General features: G+C 36.3%; 1 protein-coding gene across 1 annotated transcript in view; it reads right to left on the bottom strand.

Annotated features, from left to right (window-relative positions):
• Positions 1 to 6,721: 6,721 nt before the first annotated feature.
• Positions 6,722 to 23,889, bottom strand: part of LOC149839638 (DEA(D/H)-box RNA helicase family protein) — a 36,884-nt gene continuing 19,716 nt past the window's right edge. The window contains exons 5-9 of the mRNA XM_090002698.1: positions 12,115 to 12,302; positions 10,972 to 11,185; positions 8,211 to 8,342; positions 7,668 to 7,840; positions 6,722 to 7,176 (exon numbers count right to left, since the gene is read on the bottom strand). Coding sequence (XP_089858824.1) covers positions 6,930 to 7,176; positions 7,668 to 7,840; positions 8,211 to 8,342; positions 10,972 to 11,185; positions 12,115 to 12,302 — 954 coding nt within the window. The 3' untranslated portion in view covers positions 6,722 to 6,929. The remainder of the gene's footprint in view (positions 7,177 to 7,667; positions 7,841 to 8,210; positions 8,343 to 10,971; positions 11,186 to 12,114; positions 12,303 to 23,889) is intronic.

The raw sequence follows: 23,889 nt of genomic DNA, 5'->3' as shown, positions 1-23,889 counted from the left end.
ATATCTAAACTTATGTTCTTCATAGGGATGTCAGTTGTTCGGGTTTTGGGTTGGATACCAACCAACCCGAAACCGTTTACTCAGATTTGATAAGAAATTATGCATCTGATTTATAATTGGTCGGATTCCGGTCATCTGATCGAATTTGAAGTTGAATTCAATTACGTATAGGGATCAAAACAGATGTTTATACGACATATTTTTTAACACAACATACGACACATTTACATTTAATACTCATTTTTATGAAGTGTTGAAGCACGTTCATTTTCTTAAATGTGATAAATGCCTGAAACAAGTCTAAAAACCCTTTGATAATGTTGCAGTAAATGCACAACAGCATTATCAAAGGCCTTGTGCATGGTTTCACATATTCGAAAATGTTACAAATTCTGAGAGGTGTTGTGCTTGAATTTGGGTGGAATGGGATTTCAGATCACATTCAGTATTTATTTTTTTAATCGGATTTAGATTTGGTTTAAGAAAATTTATGTGGGACTTTGAATCTGATTGAACGAAACTCGATTAAACGGATTTGTTATGAAGCACATCAGAACTAAATCTAACTTGTTTACATCCATAGTTCAGCAGGAAAGCATAATGCTGAAAGTCTTTGGAGGAGAGATCTTGTACATACCTCATTATTGTTTAGTAGAATATGAATCAATTCATTGAGCATACTCTAAATATGGAAATACCCCAATATGCAGTTGTTTATATAAAAGAAATACAGTAACGCTTGTCCATATATTGGTATTAATATTCAACACAGACAACCACTTTCATACTTTTCTTGAACTCTAAATATGTCCATACAAATCATTGGGAGTTTGATGACAAGAGAGTGAGAGCATGAAAATGAATAGCGAAGGGATTTGTGTGTATAGAGACTCACTCACTATATATAAGAAAGAACCAAGCTCTCTCTCAAATAGCGTGCTAAAAAAATAGAGAGAGAGAGGAGAAAAGAGAGAAAGGAGAGAAAATAGAGAAAGAGGAGGTGAAGAAAAAGAAGAAGAAGCCCTTCAACATCTCCTCCTTCCTTTAAGTTTTTCATAAAAAAAAAAATCAAGGTACGAGATTCTCTTTATTTCGATGAGTGAAAGGATTTGTGTGTACCCAATCAAGTATGGGTTTGAAAGAGAACTCAAATTTGTGTATGTATATACAGATTTACCGATTCTATCAAATCTGAAACTATGTTGATTGTGTTAAATATTGATTCTTGATTTATGTTTTGACGGGCCTAAGCATCAAAGTTTTATTGCAGTCATAATAGAAAAAAAACTAAACTAATCTGACTGTTTGTCTTGCATTCTTGCATGTTGTTTTAATCTGTTGAGATTCTATCGTATGCTTTTACTGATATCAAACTTATTGTCAATAATTAGATTGTTTAATTCTGGACTGGTTAGGTTACTCTAAAATCAGATATGTTTACATACCTACTCGTGACTGAACCATGTAGAATTGACAGAGCTTGTTGTTAATAATGATTGTGCAAATAATAATAATGTGTTTTAACCTGTCTTATTCATAAGAGAACATCATGGCAGCCCATGTTTCTGTTTGGGCATATTGTGGATCTAGTAAGAATAATATTGGATTTGCAAAAAAAAAATTGCATGCATGTTAAATTTGGAATTCTGATTGAAGTAGGTAAACTAGATTTTGATGCATTAAATTTGAACTGAAATTTTCATTTAAAGAGAATCGATATAGCCTAACATTGTATAGATGTCAGATAAGAAAATCTGGCTTCTCTTTTATAGTATTTATACAGAGGGTCACGCCATTTAGCATGCTGTTAGTTCTCTTTATTAAGCATATTATGTTGTCAGTTCTTGGGCATATTATGCTGAGCATACTAGGTTGATAGTCTTTATTTACTGTGCGTATGATGTTGTGTTTATTATGCTGATTAGTTCCTTACTGTGCATACCATGCTGATAGTTCTTTACTGTGCATATTAATCTATCAACCTTTGAGTTCTTGATTTAATTGAGCTCAATAAATCAGAAATATTTATGTATATATTCTTTTGTTGTTGCTGTGATTAAATTTTTTTATGGTCTGCATCTTCTTTTCTGAATGAAGATCACACAAGAAGGAGACTGATTTGTTTGGATCAATGATTTTGTCCATAATTAGATTTAGTTACGGTTCAACTATCTATCTATCTATCTATCTATCTATATATATATATATATATATATATATATATATATATATATATATATATATATATATAAAGTGTTACAGTCTACACATTCAGGAAATCTTTTGATGTTTGATTTTTTCCCAATGATTTGATCATGCATACCATTGTTTAACTTTCTGTTTTAGTCTAGGCATGCACAAATTGCAGTGATTGGTTTGTCATGTCTTTAGAAATATGACCATAATGATTGCGGCTTTGAATACATGAGATTGATTTTATGTACAGGATTTGCTTTCTTAAATTTGGGTAAATCATTTGCCAAATGGATTCGAACTCATATTTGAAAGGGGTTTGAAAAACTGGAATTTTACTTATGCTATTCCTAAAATCTAATTTCTTTTAGAGTGATGAAATTTGGTTGGTCATGGATATTTTATTGAATTTGAACCTAATGAGTGCCGAAATTGGTCAGTCTCAAAAAGTTTGAATTTTAGACCAGTATGATAAATCTGATTGTGTTTTATAAAGTTGCATTCGCTCACTAGCCATGAATATATTTTGGTATCATGTTTTGTGAACTGTAAACATTAAATTGTCCTCATCTATGGATGATTGTTGTTAATGTGAAATGTGTAATGGTATTTAATTTACTTAGTGGTTATGCATGAACCACAGATGGGCCTTTGGAGGCTAAGAGCATGTGTTGCTCATGCAATAGTAAATTGTAAAATGCATTACAAAATTATTTGACATTGTTTTGAATTAAGTACATTATTGAATTGATAGGACAAAATCCCAAATTCATTATTGCACATTGATTTGCATAATTGTTCTTTTGTAAAGAACTCTTAATTAATTAATATGATAAAAAAAATAATCAGTGTAATAATATTTTTTTAGTGTTCCTCTGAAAGGGTGAGAACCTTGGATGACAATTATGGGGGACCATGAAGATACTAAACACCCTATGAACTTGTTGCCTCCAAAAACCTGATGAGTTATTCATGTTTTCAGCCACAGTTGTAGAGAACTTTCGACCACTTTACCTAGGGTTGGTGTTTTTGACTCAGTTGTAGTTATTGGTATATTAGAAAAGTGATATCAATAGATGATGATTTTCTTGATATACCTACATTTGATGATGATTCATAATATTTTGATTGATGGTGATAATTTCTGATATTGGTTGGAGAACAAGTGTAGAACCTAATAATTAAAATATAAATTATGTGTTAAGAACTGCCTTAAACCTTAGAAATTGTACCTATATAATTAAAATAACTCTCCTGACTTATTTGATTAAATAAATGAAGTTCAATTCATAGTTTTAAGTTGACTTTATGCTTGAAATGGTTGATGGAATGGGTATATTAAATCTATAATGCGCCCCTGGTCCTTGAGAGGTTTTTCATAATTTAAAAAAAAAATATATTTTTTGAGGATCATTTTAGGATCATTACAGTTTATCGGCAGCAGTTCACCAGTGGTGGTAAACCTCCAAAAACATGGGCGACACTTCGTCGATAGTGAGTTTTTTTGGTAGCACCGATGAGAAGATCGGCTACACTTCATCGAGGATGAGCTTTTTCGATAAAAGCATCGACGATGAAAAGATCGACAACACTTCATTGACAGTGATTTTTTTCGATAAAAGCATCGGTGGTGAGATCTTATAGTACAAAAACCAAAAGTTTGTGAGTTGTTTGTGAGTATTGCATTCTCATCATAGATAACGTGAAAAATGATGATGAAGAAGACATTTGCTCTAACGAACTATGATAGCTGAAAAGATATGTTAGGCAATGATGATGCAGAGTCGACGTATTTTACAGTCATTGTTTGTTCGATTACATGGTATCGGTGGGATAGGAAAAATCAAGAGAACAACACAAACCATAGAATTAGTGATGGTATGTTGTGTTTTTTTATCAAAGATGCGGTGTAATTTGGCATTATTGAGGCCGAAGAGATGAAGGTACCTCCGAACATACTATGTTTTTTCTTTATCAAAGAGGTAGTGAGAAACAACATTATGGTAAAAAAATGAAATGAATGCAATGTACGAGCAACTTCATTTTGTGAAAGAATAGAATAAATGCAAAATGTATGAGTGACTTCATTTGTGAAAGAATGAAATGAATCCAATGTATGAACGACTTCATTTTGTGGAAGAATGAAATGAATAAAATGGTATGAGCGACTTTATTTTGTGAAAGAATAGAATGAATACAATGTATGAGCAACTTCATTTTGTAAAAGAATGAAATGAATGCAATGTATGAATGACTTCATTTTGTGAAAGAATGGAATGAATGCAATGTATGAACAACTTCATTTTGTGAAAGAATAGAATGAAATGTATGAGTGACTTCATTTTGTGAAATAATTGAATGAATGCAATGTATAACCGACTTCATTTTATGAAAGAATGAAACAAATGCAATGTATGAGCGACTTCATTTTGTAAAAAAAAGAATGTCACACATATACATATGAAATTCCTATATAAATTCACATTTATATTTGAGAATTTGTTTCAAAATATATGAATTTTCTACTTATGTGATGCTTTTGATTAAATTTCATTGTTAGATCAACTTGTGTAACAATTTTATAATACATACAAATATAACTGAAATTTACATCTAAAATCCATCCACAAAAATAACAAAACTATAAATTTTGTCAACCTTACATGAAAAATTACAACCAAGGTTTTAAATATAACCATGAATGAACTTTACATCTAAATGACATTAAAGTTTTTATTCGTTTTGTTAAAATTACATCCACATAGGTCGTCTGGATGCAAATAAGGGGTTAAAAACCATAAAAACTTTAGGGTTGCGGAAATAGGATATCCGAATGCAAATAAGGGGTTAAAGCATCATCTATATAGAACAAAATTTTGCAAGAAAAAGAAATTTTGTAATACACGTGATACTCATCACAATTTCACAATATCGGACTTTCATAAGTTTTTTATAATTTTATAATACCTCATGCAATACTCTTTTGAAATTTTGCAAGGTATAAACTTCCGCAATACTTAAAGAATGTTTGCAATGTGCTTTGCGATACTCGTCATCTTTTTTGGAATATTACAACCTTATATGCGATTTTGTTGATAAGTTTTGTGGGTCGATCCACTTTTAGCATCGTGACCCACGAAAATAAAAAAATTGGCAGTTATGAGGGGTAAAAGCATCTAAAAAAAGTGAAAACCTGCGGAATTATCTATTTGATGAATTTGGTAAATTATGAGACTTTTTTGGAAAAGCATCAATTTTGTGGTACATGATCATTTTCTGATCTTTCAACTCGACATTAACTGTTTGGTGCCTGGCTTCCTGCCATGCATGAAAGAAGTGGGAAAATAGAAAAAAGAGTACAGTTAGGCGAAAATCGCTCAAAGAAACAAAATATCTAGTTACTATAACTAGGTTAAGCAAATCAGGTGGGCATATGGTCCAGCATTGGTGGAATCAAAACTAGAATCCTCACACATTGGACTTTGAGTGCGCCAATACCAATAGGACAATTGAAGTGGCGTACCAAACATGAAAAAGACATCTGCCGCCCAACAATTAATTATTGGATGAAGTCTTGAAGAACTTTTTTTTTTTGAAAGGCAAGCAGGGGTTAGGCGGACCCCTACCAGAACAACAGCCGCCCCATGTGGCAGAGGGATTCGATCCTGGGCCTTCAGCTTGACACATGACCCCGCTTACCACATAGGATACCACCTCCGTGGTAAGTCATGAAGAACTTGCTATGCCAGAATAGCTGAGATTGCCAGGAACCTGAAAATGGACCATAGTTGTATCGGATGTGGCGAGTTTTCACCAGAAAAATTCAGTTAGCTGGATACTATACATTTTTTCCTTTTTCTAATTCCCTCAACCTTACAGAGAAATAATGGATAAGGACAGGTTGAGCTTGCGTCAATTTTGAAATACATAGAGACCAACGGGGGCTCCACTTGTCTGGTAGGATCACCTAGTGCACATCACCTTGTGTTGGGACGTTGCAAGTTCAAAACCCAATAGTATAGTTGTTTAACTGGTAAGGGGCCTGGCTAACCCAGCTTGCCTTTCAAAAAAAAATAGATAAGGACACCTTTGATAAAGCTTAAGGAATCCTTACAAATGGCCATTGAAACATCACTCTCACAGAATACTTTGGATTTCTATCTCATGCCTTTTTATGACTGCCCCATTGGATTGTATCCTCCAGATGATCAAGGACACCGCAAGGAATAAAAAGATATAACTCCAGTTCACACACGCGTGCATGCGCACACGGACATGTGCGCAAAGTCACATAGAGGTGCAAACAGGTGGATTAGATGTCAGATCATGGTATATCCAAATCCAAATATTATGCAATGGTCACAAGCCTGGATCTGGATTTGAATTATGTGGTTATACTCCGTCCAACAAAAAAATTGGTTGAACAGAAGGATTTTACATGTAAAAAGTGCAAATAGATTGGATGTGATCTGGTTATGAATGTAATCCGATAGAAAATGTTGATCCGAAACCAAAAATTCTGCCCATGTACGTCTGAATACGATCTGAATAATCAGATATTGTTTTAAGATCAAAATCCTAAAATAGTGCGACATATTTAGATCAGATACCCAACTTGATCGGTCCATTTGCACCCCTATGGTAGTGTTACGCTGAGAGAGAGAGAGAGAGCCGTAAAGATCTCTTATTTTCTTCATTGAGAAAATGATATAACCGGAGAATCAAACAGCAAGGTTTTATACAACAGAACCAGCAAGCTCGTAAGCAGAGGGCACAGCGTGGAGATGATGGCCTTTCTTGTTCCGTTCTATGATCCTCCTAGCCAGGGGAACTTGCTTTCCCACAACAAACACAAAAGCCTTGCCCCTGCCACCAGCACCTCGAGCAGTCCTTCCAACTCTTCGCACGTACTCGCTCGGATCCCGCGGGAAATCAAACAGCACCACATGGTCCACGTTCGCAAAGTCGATTCCTCTAGATGCTCTGCATCACAAAATACAGCAGCACATTGGGAATCAAGATTCTCATGACAAAAGACATTAATTAGCATTACAAACTCATCTAGCAAGCTCTATTAACTATATTAAAATGATTGCTATTGAATTGTAATCTTGCCACAAGATTCCTCGTTAAGAACTGCACGTGTATTATAGATGGGCCTTCCATTTTCGGAAAAAAAAAAAACTGAATGGGGGCTTTATGCCAACCCAGAATAGCCATGGGAAGTGATTGCAGAACAAGGCACAGTGACATTTTAACTGCTACACCAAATAATTCACACTTCAACCATGTGGTGCTCCAAATAGGTTTTTTGTTTCTAAAACCAAATGGTTGTTACAGAAGAGGTTAAGGAACTTCCTGTCATGGAGAAGGAATGAGAATGACACCTCTAACAAGCATTAAAGATCGCCATTAATTTGAAACCATAAAGGGAGATTATCATTCAAATGCATTTCATCAAATTAATTAAATACCTATCAGTACAAATTAAGAACAAAGAGCCGTCGGACTCTGAACTGCAGAACTCCTTCATATTTGAGAGACGCGTTTCCTGTGTCAAGGCAGCATGGAACGGGAGGACATGTACTCGTGTTCCCTTCCGGTCATAACGGTGCAGCACATTCTCAACTTTTCTGCATGTCTCAATCTGCATGAGGAAATGATATTGTTAAAATCCAAGGAACAAAAGATATGATATAGATTAGGGCTTGAAAAACATACCAAATGGATCAGCCATGAGATCAAGACCAATTTCCAATTTAAATGGGACTCCACAAGAGTAGGACTATACACATAACATGGCCATGACGTATGAAAAAAATGATGTTGAGACTTCTCCTAGCATTCAACGATAGAGAACCTATGCGGGTGGTGACCTCACCAGACTCTAGGACAAGCAAAATCCCTCTCATATAGAGTAGTTTGTAATACCAAGAACTCAGGCATTTGCATGTTCACTCACTCCAAGTTACTTGTATAGGATAAATGGGGGTTCATAAATTTATATGTACACAGACCTTATTGCAGAAAATGATTGTTCTAGAAACAGGAGACTGCTCCAGCAGCTGTAGAAGAGCTGATTTCTTGTTGAGGAATGCAGTCTCTGGGGTTTTCTCCGCTCTGTCATCTCCACTGCAATCAACAAGAACCTAAAAAATTGGAAGAGAGTCACTGATGGTGCAGCAACAGTTAATATTTCCATCTTACATAGTCCAGATTACAGATTGATGAGTAGGAACAGCACTCTAGAAGTAACTATATACTAAATTCCATATTTCCCATTCTATTACTTCCAAGATATTTGTCCCCAAGAAAGTTTTGTTGCCAAAACCCATCTCCTGAACTTTTGGAGATTACTTTGGATGCAGCAAATTCACTTCTTAGAAAGGGTGGACTCAATTAACTAAAAAAGTGTGAGGGTAGCTGCTAACCATGTTTTGGGAGCATCATGAGCGGACGCGCACCCATGCGACATGCATCCCACTCATTCTTTTTTTTGCCAAAAATGGGCTTTGGAGGCAGTCGCGATCGTCACGAAAAATTAATTTCGCAACTTTTTGGGGTGCGACCGTTAAATTGCGCCAATGTTGATCGGTCTGAATCAGCCCTCTGCTGATTTGTTATAGGGCACGATTCGACCCCTTCCAAAATCAGGCGATTTTGGGTGGAATCAGAAGGATCAGTGTGAATCGGCCGGAATTGGTAGTGACATAAAAAAAAGAATCAGCCCTCTGCCGATTTGTTATAGGGCATGATTCAACCCCCCCCCCCCCCTGAAAAAAAATTTGGGCGACTTTGGGAGGAATCAGAAGGATCGGCCTGAATTGGTGGTGACATGTAAAAAAATGCAAAAAGAAATGAAACCCTAACTCTATTTGACCCATTGTTCCCTCTTTCATTTCTTCACTTCATGATCCCTCTTCGGCCGTCTGCCTCCCCTCTGCAGCTCCGCCTCCTCTCATTGCTGGTGCCTACTGCTTGAGAGGTCTGACCTCCCCCATTGCTGGTAATGCTCTCTCTCTCTCTCTCTCTCTCTCTCTCTCTCTCTCTCTCTCTCTCTCTCTCTCTGCAAGATATGGAAAGAAAAAAGAGGGAAGGGAGAAATGATTGGGGGTGGATGGATGCATCATCAACCATCCTCTTGTTTTTGCTCTTATCGAGCTTCCCAGGAAGAGTCTGATCGTGTGTGTGTGTGTAACATTTCTCTGCAATAGATGAAAAGAAAAAACAGGGAAGTGAGAAATTATTGGGGGTGGATGGATGCATCATCAGCCATCCTCCTATTTCTGTTCTTATCGAGCTTCCTGAGAGGAGTCTGATGGGAAGAGTTGGATCACAGATACAAGCCTGGTGACAGTCATTTTCCTTCTTTTTTTTATTATTAATATTTTTCATAAATTTCTTGATTTTCTGTATTTTTTCTGATTTTTTTTAATAAAAGTCATTTTTTAAATGTACCGATTCGATTTGATTTAGGTGTTTTTTAAGAAAATGATTCACCTTCTAAACCGATTTTAATAACAATGGATTGTGCACGATCTGACGGTCGCACATGGTGCGCTCAGATGGTGGTTAGCAACTAACACCTTCTCTATATAGGAAAAGAGGCAGCTGACTACCACTTTTCTGAAATAACGCCAGCCCAATGCAAGTGAATCGGCATTTTCTGATTGTTTTTCACAAATCTGACCCTGCAGATGTGTTTGACATGGTGAATTTGCTAGGAAATGACACCTGGATCATGTTCTTTTGATAAAAACATGATTTTTAAGCCTTGAATATTTATGAAAATCTTAGACCATTGATTTTTAAACCTCTTATAAAAACCTACTTTCGTGTCGGAATCAGACGATCCAAGAGTTGATTCCTACAAAATCAAGCATGTAGAATGCATCTATACGATCAAATTTAAGGAAAACATAGAAAAACCTTCAAAATCCTGGTAGGCTGGCAGTAGACAGCTACCACCTACTCTCTCTCTCTCTCTCTCTCTCTCTCTATATATATATATATATATATATATATATATATATATCCAACCATCCAAACCACCCTCAAACATCATTTTTGGAAGTGGTTATTGGAAAATCTGAATGTAAGGCTGAAAGACCTAGGAACCATCTCTTAAATCCAATTTTTTTGGTATGTAAATAGATTTCTTATAATCTAGAAAATTTCAAACCGTTGATTTTTAGCACATTATAGAATCCTATTTATGCATAAAAAAATGATCCAAGGGCTGGCTCTTTAAGTTTTTTACTATGGAGATCACATTTGTACAGTCAGATTTGCCTAAACTTCCAGAAATGATGTTTGAAGGTGGTTTGGACTTCCCATGGTTTTAGGTTTGAAAGAAGCCCAAAATGCAACATGATGTAAATATCCTAGCGTACTTCTCGGCATTAGACAAATATAAGATTAAGATAATTCTATTATTTTTTGTTATATTGTGTATGCACGCTTCCAGGTATGCATGCATAACAGACATGTAAGGGCATGTTTGGTAACCTCTCGTGAGATTCAAAATCACATGCAAATGAGAGAATGAATCTCATTTGCACAAACTAACCAAACATCAGAAAATGAAAAATGAGAAACGAAATGTGATTTGAAATCTTGTGATTTCAAATCACAAGGTGGAATATGAGATTTGAAATCACATGACTCCAAATCACTTGTGATTCATCTCGTGATTTGGAATCACATGAGATGCAACCAAACATTCCCTAAATGAGCAATAACAGGTGAAAAAAAATAAAAATAGTGAAGTTAGCATACCTCTTCAAGACCAGAATTCGTACGATGCAAGCCTGGTCCCATGATAGCTTTGCAATCGGGAAATACTTCAACGAGTTTGTTGTATATGTCGACCGGTAGAGTTGCAGTAACAAAATTGTACTGCACTGTCACTGGGGTGGACTTAATCAAGTATTGCAAGACTTCTTCGAAGCCATCATCACCAAAGAGCAGATCCACCTCATCTAGCACAACACTGGAAAGAAGAAAACAGAGAGGACAATGGTGATCAGTAGAAGTGGCAAGTCAATCTAGCATGAAACTCTCCTTGCATAGTGCACTTGTCAACAAAATAAAGGACCGACTGTCAACATGCTCAGCCTTTGACTTGCACCAGAGTCAGAATTTTCAGATGTAATGAAGGCAAAATCCACTTTTAAAGGATGAAAGCCTTTCATAGTAAACCACGATTTAAGACTTAACCTTACAAAGCATAGAAACATTCTAGTACCTGTCAGAATTCCACTCACACAATATCATTAATACTATAGGTTTCATTTCACAAAAGTTTCTGTTTCACACTTAGATTGTATTTAAAATAGTGCCACAAATTTCTATTTTTTCAACCTCAATAAACTTTTTTAGTAGAGTACTGCTTGGACTCTCTAATTTACCTCAAATCATCGTCATGCATTGGGAAAAATGGATGCAATACTCAGAAGAATAGAAGAATATGCATATTGTTGTACAGTACTTATCGTAGTGGACAAAACTGTAATACTTCTCTCTCACGCATTATAATTATGTAATATCTTCACCACTCAGTTTTTTGTTGCAACTGTGAACGACCCTCTAGTACTTGTGGTATAGAGACTCAATCTGTGAGCAAGATTCGGCTTGTGCCAATTAACCAAAGAAACCAATGCCTTTCATGCTGATTGTAAAGCTTTAGCCATTTTGAGAACACACCTCTGAAGAGAAATATTCCGATGCATTAAAGGAATCTTTGCTAAACTGTGAGCACAATTGACACATTAAATGTGCCACAGTTTGCAAAAGAACATAAAAGATGTTTGTACAACTCACAAGACACCACAGCTGGCTGCTACACATACAAGCAGAAACAATTTTGGGGGAGGATGATTAAAAATCAGCTAAAAGGCTACAAAAGCCAAGTGGCCTTACCACATGAGATTATTAAGGTGCAAAAATCCCTCTTGAAGTAAGAACATGAAACGACCAGGTGTTGCTATGAGAACATCAACATCTTGCCGAAGATTATCCAATTGAGTTTTCTGTTTAAAACCCCCAGTTGTAACCATGGATCTGAATGGAACTCCAACTTTGGATATTGATCTACAAATATGTAAGACCTGCATGAAAGTAAGCCTGTACATGACTAGATGCAAAGGTGAAAAATATTCATGAAACTTAAAAGACAGATCTCCGTCATTATTGATGGATTATATCAGAAAAATGGATTATATCAGAAAATGTTTCCACTCTCAAAAGAACTAGAACAGGCTTCTAACTCAGGACGCTTTTCTACATCATATTAACAATATAAAATATGATTGAGAGAAAATTCTGCATATGGGATAAATAAAAGGTTGAGAGAAAAATCCTTTATTTTTTGGCACTCCTTCCCGTGCTGATGAATTCAATCAACTGTACAGATAATACATTAGAAAAATCATGTTGGTTTCCATATGAAGATATTGATTTTGTTGCTCGTTCATCTTCCAGAAAGGGAATAAGCTCATAAAAAGTTGTTTTAGCTTAAGAGGGTACTTCGTGGATGTTACTTCGCTAATCTTAGGGGCCGGGCACATCAGTCTTAGATGCCCCTGGATATAGATACTGACAATGACACCTCAGGAAGTTTTTTCATACTGACAATGACACCTCAGGAAGTGTTGAAAAAATTACTTGGTTTTTGCATTTTAATTAAATAGCTAATAGTCTCTTTCATTGGTATACTACTACATTGGAATTGAAAATCCAACCGTATTCAAGGACCCAATCCACTTCTTTAACACAAAGTATCCATTCCAGCATCATTGTGTCATGTTTCCGACACTAAAGAATTTATATTACATGCTTATACTTTAGCAGTGCTAAGAATACACAAAATTTCCCTTTTTCCAGTTCTGGTGCTCGCTACTCCTGCTGAGTGATACAACAAAGTGCTTGACATCTCCTCTCTTGTGTAGGACACTCTCCTAAGGTCAAACCACTTTTGTAGTTCAACTTCAATATGGTGTGTGCATGAATGCGTGCATTCATGTATAACTAGCTGTAACCACAGGTCTAGTTTTGCAAGGTTGTGAAAAACTATACATCCGTCCGAAAGCAGTGCCTACCTCTAGGTGATGTAGACATGGGTCCTCCCAATAGCTAAAACGTATATCATGATGAATGTAACTGGAGTTGACAGTCAATGAAGGAATCAGTTGAGAAAAAGAGAGACTCTAATGGTATGGAAGGTAATGAAACAATGCCGGGTATTGAGGCCCTCACTAAGAAATGAAATGAAGAAAACCAAATATATGGAGTTTACACTGTACAGGTGGTGTAATCGATGATCAATCTATCCGATTCAGAAGGGAGGAACTTGCATGATTCACACTCTTGGAACTGTGTCAACTTCAGTAGAGGACAACAGAAAAATCCATAAAATTGCAATTCATCCAAACTTGCATAACATTTCAGCAGGAATTCCACTAAAGTTACGGTCATGGCTCAAATTATACAGGGAATTATGGCTTCTTTTTTATTTTCTTTAAAGCAAGGATTGCATAACAATGACTAAATATCATAAAACCATAATGCAATTTGGTGAGCGTCCAACATTAAATTTTTTCTATGCTGAAGCTCATGTTAGTATTTCTAAAACTTAACTAGTGCATGGTACAATCTAAGTTGTGCAGGTGCTTGAGGGTATAATTTCATGAACTATATGGAATATTGATCTCAAAAACATGAAGTGAATAAGGTCCCAACTAGAAAAATACAAGATGGCCCTCACAATGTGCACTTTTCTTTTGATATGTAACCAAACATAATTTCAACAAGCCACTGCACACACATGCATGTGCACACACTCACATGCATGCATGCATACGCACACGCCATACACACATGCAAGCACACACACACGTGCACTCGCCTACACACCGCAACACAACACACATGCACAAGCATACACACACACAAACACACACATGCACCCACACTCACACCCATACACACACTCTCAGACCCACACCCACACCTACACACACACACACAGCTCTAGACATACTGTTTTCTCGAAAATAACCATGTCATACTGTATATCTATAGATGTGCCTATGTGACACACACTTGCATGAAAATTTTTAGGAAAACAAACTAAAACTGATCTTGCTGGAACTGGGTAATGCCAGGTCAAATAGCTAAGTGCAAAGTCCAAACCCCTTATAGTAATAATGCCATGATAAAGATGCATCTAGCAATGCCACTCAGAATTTTTTCTTATCTGGTAACTAAATGGATGTTTCTGTCCAAACCGTAACTTCTATCAAGCGATAACTAACAAGGCAACCATCAAACCCAATGTCTCTATTTAGGCCTCTGCTTCTAATTCCTTTTCCTATTACCACTAAAGGTGTTTGGCTGAAAAATATATAAAATATATAGTTTAGTGGTTGACACTAACTTGGATCGCAATATGGATCTTGGACCCTTTGGGCTGAGATCCAAAATCCAGTTGAAATTGGATAAATAAGCTTTTAAAATTTTATAATAATATTAATAAGATATTATATATATATATATATATTTAAGAGTTTTATTTTGGAGAGTCTTTTATTTCCTTATGGAAATAAAAGACTTACTATTTTGATAAGGACGTTCCCCTTTATGAGGAGTCCTTTTCATTTTATAAATTAAGGGTGAGCTTCTCTCTCTCTCTCTATCACGATTTGAGAGAGAGAGAGAGGTGGCTGCAGGCCAGAGTGTTCTATCTCTCCTTCAAGGATTCCTTCCTTCTTTTCTTCACGAATCAGCAAGGTACGGATTCTTCTCTGATTCCAATGGACGAGGGGCTAAGCATGGGTCGAACCACATCGGATTAAGAAAGCTAATACTGAAATCAAACCTATCTTAATAGGGTTTTCGGTTTCAGCAGGCTAGGGAAAATCACAGCCTATATTGGATTTGGGTTTCACAACAGTTTCCTGAACCCATTATAACTGTGATCGAGATGATTTTTTTTTCAGCCTATATATATGTGCTGTTAGTTTTATGCTGCTGATTTTTTTATTTTCTGTAAGCCACTAAATAGATTTGCATTGATTAATTTGCTTAATTCCGGTCTGAATGGGCAGTCCTTATAGGTAACGTCAGGCCCAGGAAAAAATATATAATATTTTGCTTTGTGTATGTTTGATTTCTGTTGGGTCCTTATGTTAAGCCCAAAGAATTTGTCCAAAGATCAGATTTGTGGAAGGAGACCCATTAGAAAGCAAGCCTTTGGTTTATCGCATGTTCTGGCAGAAAACTACGTTTAACATATGTTTGTTTTGAGAAATAATTAGATAAACAGGCTGGCCATGTTCAGATTTAGTTTTCTTGAAATCTGCCTTCTTTACTTTGATTTAGATTAATCTTTGTTATGAATAAACATTACGCAGACTTGTACCATGCTTTGATGTTGTACAGCTCCTTTTGATTTTGTGTTCTGTCATGCCCAATGCATGGGGGACTGGGTGTATTGTAAGAATCAGGCATGCTGTTGGTGCTTTGGATTAACTGACAGCTTAAATAAAATTCAGCTTCTCTTATTTTGATAAATCTGATTATTAATTGGAACCTTTATTAAGTATGGTCTTAAATAAGGATTTTTCTAAATTAAGCCTAAGTTTCTGTTGATTCAAAAGTCCGTTTTCTTTTGACTGAATAAAGTTTGGCTCCTATATGGCTAATCAAATCTGATTTTTTTTAGAGGATTAGACAAATCAGATTTTTGTTTCATCATGCTAATTCTGAACCGGTTGATGTGATCCTAGAGCTGTTGCATGGATCAGACTGCATGTTCATTCACAAGTGCAATTCGTTAATGTATATTGGAATCAGGGATTCTTAAAGAAATAAAAATCTGAACTTTCATGAAAAGTACAAAACTGTTTTTGCTTGAACTTAAGCAATCAAGCTACAAATTTTATGCAAAAAATCTGGTTTGGAAATTGATTTGAAACCTGAATTTTTCTTAGGATGCCTAAAAATCTCATTTCCATTAGAAATTGTGAAAAATGATCTGTTTTGAATATTTAGTCAAATATGAAGTTAATAGATGTTGAATCTGGTCGGTTAGAGAAATTTGGATTTTTCGGCTGATATGAAAAATCTGATTTGTTTGTTACAATATGCATTCATTTATTAGCCATGAATATGCATTGGTGTTGTGTACCATGAACACAAATTGGTATTTCTATCTTCATGTGTGATTGTGATTCACCTAAATTCTTGCAATGTCATTTAATTACATTAAATTGTGTAGTGGTTAAGTGTGAACTTATATTGGGCCTTTGGAGGTCAGATGTTTGTGTTATTCTTTAAGTGACAAACTTTGAATGCATTACAATACTATTTTATATTGCTTTTGAACTAATTAAATTGACAGGACACTGGCTCAAATTTGTTAATGCATGTTGATTTGCAAAATTGTTCTTGTGTAAAGAACCCTTAATTGATTAAAAATGATAAAAAAAACAAAAAATGTAATAATTGTTCTTCCTTGGTGGCCTTTTGAAAGGGTGAAAACCTCGAATGCCAGTCATGGGGCATCATGATAATACTAATCACTGTGTGCATTATTTTTCTCGAGAACCTGATGAGTAGTTAGTATTCCCGGCCACAGTTGTAAGAAACTCTCGCCACTTTGCCTAGGGGTAATGTTGTTTGACTCAGCTGCAGTTATTGGTATACCGAGAAAGTGACATCAATGGATGTTAATTTCCTTGTTGTCCTGACATTAGGTGTTGATTCTTAATGTTTCGATTGATGGTGTTGATTTTTAACGTCGATCGAGGAACATGTGTGGGATTTAGTTAATAAAATTCAAATTGTGTGTTAAGATACTACTGAAAACTGCCTTGAACCTCGAGAATTTGGTCTGTTTTGAGTGTCTGCAGGTTTTATATAAGTGATAACTTAATTGTGTGCATTAAGCAGAGATATGCATACAAAAGTAATACTTGATAATTGTACTTAAAAAGTCATTCATGCATGTCGCATTGGTTTATACATCCCTAAATATTTAATTTAGCAAAAGATGATTGTTTGTTTTTACGTGAATTGCTTATATTGTAAGCAGGTTCTGATTATGTGATGTTTGTAGAGTCCTCTTAAACTTATGTTTGATTTGAGTTATCTTAATTTCCTTACTGTTGAATTTTGATAGGGTCTCGTACGAGAACTTCGATTCTTACCTCGTTTTTAAAAACCTTTTTTCAGGTACTGAGGGTCGGTGATAGAGGGACCGGCTTGCTGGAGGGGATTGAGGATTATGTTTTTGGTGGACCGGATTCTGACGGTTTTCGTAGTTGTGGTTTTTGAGGAACTTATTGAACCCTAAATGAGGACTATTCTATTAAATTAAATTCAATTTAATTTAAATTCATGGTTAGATTTATTATATGTGCGGGATGTTTGTTGGGTTGTGTATATTAAATATGTAATGTGCCCCGGGTCCCTGAGATACCTTTTCGCAATGTTTTAAAATTATTTATTTGCTTTAAAAAAAATCCACAAAATTTTTGGTTAGTTTGGGGTCATTACAAAAGGTAATAGGCAAAAACTATTGTACCTACAGAAATTTTCGTGTTGGTGTTGGATGCATCGGCGTTGGAATTAGGACACAAACTGGTAGGAAGATCCGGATCCATAATTGTCAAGTACTTCGATTGGAGTCCGTTGGACTCAAGAGGATCGAACTTGTTGTTCCTCGACCTTGGGGACTATGGGTGACGTGTCCTAGGGTCTGAACCCTGGTTGACACAATGGAGAAGATGTCAGAGGTTTCTTGTTGTGGCGAACGATGCCGGACAAGCAAAACATGGTGAATAAGGTAGGTGCGGTTTTGGCTCAGTAAATGGTTCGGGTATGACACGGGGTCCAAAACGTGTAAGACCAGGCCCAAAGGTTTTAGGGAGGCCTACGGACGTGTAAGAGGGTCTAAGGCAGTTGATGGACAGGTGTATAGGCTGTTGAAGGTCCATGGCTACCAGATTAGGCTTCTCGGGTAGGCCGGTCTTACAGTAGGGGTCGATTTCGGGTTTCACGTTCTGAAAAATAGGTGAGGGCTAGGTAAAGACTGAGATTCGTATATGAAGGTCACTTACGAGTCTATAGTAGGTTGGGAGAGTGTAATGAGATATTGCGGAAATATAAAGAGTGCATACAAGCACATACAACAATGAATAAAAGAGAAAATATCACAAGTCCACGAAGGGACAATACAAGCACAAGCCTTTAAGAAGGCAACAATATACAAAGCCTCTTATTGAAAAGAGAGAGGAGCTCTCCAAGATAAAAATACACAAGGGGATCACCCCTATTTATACAAGAGAAGGAGGAGGAAAAAGGAGGGCCAAAGGGCCTCAAAAGGAGAGCCAAAAGGGGGCTCCCATAGAGTCGTTGGGAGCCCCCAACGGTCACATTTGTGACCGTTGGGGGCTCCAACGACTTCTATGTTGGAGCCCCTTTTGGTCCTCAAAAATAATAAAAAAAGAAATAAAAAAATAAATAATAAAAATTACATTTGATCAAAAAGGAAAAAATAGTTGTTTTCAAAAACAACTGTGAAATTACAAAAATACCCCTATCGGGTATTGATGTAATAAACAGAATATATATATATATATATATATATATATATATATATATATATATATATATATATATATATATAATAGGTACATTTTAACACCCCCCCTCAAACTTTACGGGGGAAGGACGGAAAGTTTGCCGAGAAGAAACATGAACCGAGGAGCTGGAAGAGCTTTAGTGAAGAAGTCTGTCAACTGATATTCTGAAGTGACATATGGCAGAGCAATAGTTCCTCGTAAAAATTCGTCACGAACATAGTGGCAATCCATTTCGATATGCTTCGTACGTTCATGAAAAGTATGATTGCTTGCGATATAGATGGCACTCTTATTGTCGCAACACAGCTTGGAGGCTTCAGTAATATCAACTCCCATATCTTTAAGCAAACTGCGAAGCCATACAAGTTCCATTGTTGTGGTTGCCATTGCCCGGCACTCAGCTTCAGTGGATGATAGTGAAACTTTCTGCTGCTTCTTGCATCGCCAGGCAATCAATGAGTCCCCTAAAAAGACACAAAAACCAGTAGTTGAGACTCGATCATTGGGATTACCTCCTCAATCTGCATCAGTATAAGCAAGAAGATTCAAAGGGGAAGAGGAGGATAGAAATAGCCCTTTATTGATGGTATTCCGAATGTAGCGAATGATTCGGAGAACCGCACTCATATGCACGGTTGTAGGAGCATGCTGAAATTGACTGACTGAGTGAACCGCATGAGTGATATCTGGTCTGGTGATGGTTAAATATGTAAGAGACCCAATGAGTTGTCGGTACGGTGTAGGATCTTCCAGAAGAACCCCATCTTCTAACCGTAACTTGGCATTAATAACCTCGGGAGTCTCTACCTTCTTATCATCAGAAATCCCAGACTTAGAACATATATCTGCAGCAAGCTTCATCTGTGACAAAATATATCCTCTAGGAGAATATGCAACCTCAATTCCAAGAAAATATCTGAGAAAACCTAAATCAGACATATCAAAATTATCTTTTAACATATTTTTAACATTAATAATACTACTTTGATCATTTCCAGTGATAATCATATCATCAACATAAAGCAACAAAATTACGATACTAGAACCTGCATTTTTAACAAAAAGAGCAGTGTCAGTATAACAAGAATGAAATCCTAATTTTATCATGATATCACTAAAACGATCATACCAAGCCTTAGGAGCTTGTTTAAGACCATATAATGCCTTTAAAAGTCGAAGTGTTTGACCTTGCTTAATATTTATTCCGGGTGGTGGATCCATATAAACTTCTTCACTTAAACTTCCATTTAAAAAAGCATTTTTTACGTCAAGTTGATAAATAGGCCATTTTTTGGTTGATGCGACAGCTATTAAGGTTCTGACACTTGTCATACGAGCTACGGGGGCGAATGTTTCTTCGTAATCAATACCATATTCTTGGGAGTATCCCTTAGCAACCAATCTTGCTTTATATCGTTCCAACGAGCCATCGCTTTTAGTTTTAACTTTGAAGACCCAACGACAACCAATAGGTTTTTTGTGTGAGGGTAGATCAACTACTTCCCAAGTATTGGCCTTTTTTAAAGCATTTAGTTCAACTTGCATTGCTTCAACCCAATGAGGTATAGATTTAGCTTGATTATAGTGGGTTGGTTCAAAATAAGAGTGTAGAGTTATCAAACATGCCCGATAGTTGGGAGTTAAAGAGTCATAGGAGACAAACCTATTTGGGGGTATTGATATTCTAGAAGAATGCCTAACTTGTGGTTCCTCAATGGATTCGGAAATTTGAGAGTATTTTTCGAGGGCACTAATAGGTTTTTCTTGATTTCTTCTTGAGTAAACATTTATATTGGCATTGCTATCATGAACATTTGTATTTGAATTATTATCATTTGAGAGTGTTATGTCAAGAGGGGATACCTCGTGAGTGTCATCTATGTTTTCAAGAGAATCTTCTTGTATGTCATCAATAAGATCATATAAGAATACATAATCAATTTCATTTGTTTCTTCTATTTTATCAAAACTGTTTTCTTCTTCGAGAAATGTTACATCTTTTGAAACATATAGTTTATCATTCTTAAAATCATAACATCTATACCCTTTTTGATTTTCACCATATCCAAAAAATACACATTCAATTGCTTTGGGAGATAACTTATCCCTTTTATGTAGTAGGACAAAACATTTGCAACCAAAAATACGAAGTCGATTAAAATCGGGTGAAAACTTAAAGAGTTTCTCATAAGGAGAAGCATTTTTTAACTTAGAAGAGGGCGTTCTATTGATTAGATAGGTTGAGGTAAGAACGGCTACCGCCCAAAAATTTTTTGGAATATTTCTAGACACAAGCAATGTTCTAGCGGTTTCTATAATGTGCCTATGTTTCCTTTCCGCTAGGCCATTTTGTTGAGGAGTCCTAGGACATGACTTTTGATGACAAATGCCATTTTAGCTTAAATAGTTTTGGAATTCGTGAGATAAGTATTCACCACCGGAATCGGATCTTAAAATAGATATGCTACTTTGAAATTGATTTTGAACCTTTTTATGAAAATCTTTAAAGAAAGTAAATACTTCCGACTTATGACTAAGGAAATAAATCCAAACATACCGAGTAAAGTCATCAACAAACGTAACATAATATGAATAACCCCCTTTAGACATAACCGGAGAAGGACCCCAAACATCCGAATGCACCAATTCAAAAGGCCTTGATGAGAAAAAAGATCTAGTTGGAAAAGGAATAGACTTCATTTTTCCAAAAATGCAATCTTTGCAATTAATTTCTTTTTCCTTACAAAATTTGTTTCCAAAAGGAAAGAGATACATTTTGGAATAACTTGGATGACCAAGTCTTTTATGCCAAGTTTCCATATTTTTTTCTTGGACATAAGAACAAAAAAAGTTTGTAGGGAGATCAAGATGGTCCATATAATAGAGGTCTCCCTTTCTATGGCCTTGCCCAATCCGCTTCCCGGACCGGAGATCCTGCACAAAGCAACCATTAGATGAGAAAGATATTTCACATCCATGGTCGGCAATTTGAGAAACCGAAAAAAGGTTTAAATTTAATTTGGGAACTCTTACTTTTGGAACACAAAAATTTTGAGAATCTTTAAAAGAGCCAATACTTGAAATTTTCAAAAAAGTTCCATCGGTCGTTGAGACACAAGAGTCCTTTGAATTGATGCAAACATCACTAAGTGCATTCTCATGAGGGGTCATATGAAAAGAAGCTCCGGAATCAAGGATCCAAGAATACGTACCGGGTGATGATGTCGAAGCAATGGCCGCACCCGATGTGGAGGAAGAAACTTTAAGCATTTGTTGGAGAGCCATAGATATTTGTCCAAGAGTTTCTTTAATGTCATTGTTTTTGCCTTCATCTTCTTTGGAGGTGGTTTCTTCAAGAGAGACTACTTTAGGCTTGAAGGCTCCCATAAGCTTTGGACAAACGGGTCTAATGTGACCCGGCTCATTGCAATAATGACAAACAATCATTTTTCTTCCTCCATTGTAGTTCCCTTGTTTCCCAAAATGAGGAGGCTTATAGGTTCTAACATTGTTACCCGGTTTGGATACGGCAAGGACTTCATCAACATGCTTACTCATGCCAAGCCTTGTCTCCTCTTGAGTGATTTCGGCAATAGCATCCTCAATAGGAGGAAAAATAGATCTATGGAGAAGTGAGGATCTCACTTGCTCAAATTCGGGGCGTAGCCCAAAAAGAAATTGAAACAATCGCTCTTGTTCCATTTGTTTTTGTCTTAAATCAACATCTTCCATAGAAACCCACTTTGGCTCTAAAAGAGCCAATTCATCCCATAGTGGGTTAAGGGCACTATAGTAGTCTTGAATGCTAGAATCACCTTGCTTGGTGGTTCTAACTTTTTCTTGCAAGAAGTATGCTCTTGCAAGATCCTTTTGGGTATACATACCCCTCATAAAGGACCAAGCCTCATTGGCTCGACAAAATTTAGCTATATTAGCACATACCTTAAGTTCCACATTGTTCATAAACCACGCAAGGATTTTTGCGTGATTGCTTTCCCAATCTTCTACTTCCTTTTGATGATTTTCAATGGCCTTGAGACGAGCATCTCCCTCAAGAGCTTTTTCTTGATCTTCTTCCATTTTTGTGAGCATAAGCTTCGGTTCCGGAACGGTCCCCATGACATAACCCCAAAGCTTCTTCCCTTTGAGATTATTCTCCATTGCCGATGCCCACATCATATAGTTCTTTCCATTGAGTTTGAAAGAAAGATCAATCTTTGTCTCCATGATGTTGCCAAGAAGTGAGAAGATGTCCACCAAAATAAGAGATACACGAACCACACCTTTCCTTCAAGAATCGAGTGGCTCTGATACCATGTAATGAGATATTGCGGAAATATAAAGAGTGCATACAAGCACATACAACAATGAATAAAAGAGAAAATATCACAAGTCCACGAAGGGACAATACAAGCACAAGCCTTTAAGAAGGCAACAATATACAAAGCTTCTTATTGAAAAGAGAGAGGAGCTCTCCAAGATAAAAATACACAAGGGGATCACCCCTATTTATACAAGAGAAGGAGGAGGAAAAAGGAGGGCCAAAGGGCCTCAAAAGGAGAGCCAAAAGGGGGCTCCCATAGAGTCGTTGGGAGCCCCCAACGGTCACATTTGTGACCGTTGGGGGCTCCAACGACTTCTATGTTGGAGCCCCTTTTGGTCCTCAAAAATAATAAAAAAAGAAATAAAAAAATAAATAATAAAAATTACATTTGATCAAAAAGGAAAAAATAGTTGTTTTCAAAAACAATTGTGAAATTACAAAAATACCCCTATCGGGTATTGATGTAATAAACAGAATATATATATATATATATATATATATATATATATATATGTATATATATATATAATAGGTACATTTTAACAGAGAGTGCCTCCCACGATCTAGTACGCAGGCACACGATCTGCAATGCAACAACACCAGTGGCTTGCCGGAGAAGCAGGACCGCACGGCTCGGGATGCAGAATGAACTTGGGCTCTCTAGAATAAATGACCCACCAGCCTTGGTGGTCCGTTCCAAACATGAACTAGGGAGAAGAAGAAAGA

The sequence above is a fragment of the Nuphar pumila genome, chromosome 4 (genome assembly GCF_984573655.1).
Source record: "Nuphar pumila chromosome 4, dmNupPumi1.hap1.1, whole genome shotgun sequence".
Taxonomy (NCBI): domain Eukaryota; kingdom Viridiplantae; phylum Streptophyta; class Magnoliopsida; order Nymphaeales; family Nymphaeaceae; genus Nuphar; species Nuphar pumila.
The sequence above is the reverse complement of the archived record's forward strand: the minus strand, read 5'-3'. Positions and strand labels throughout refer to the sequence as shown.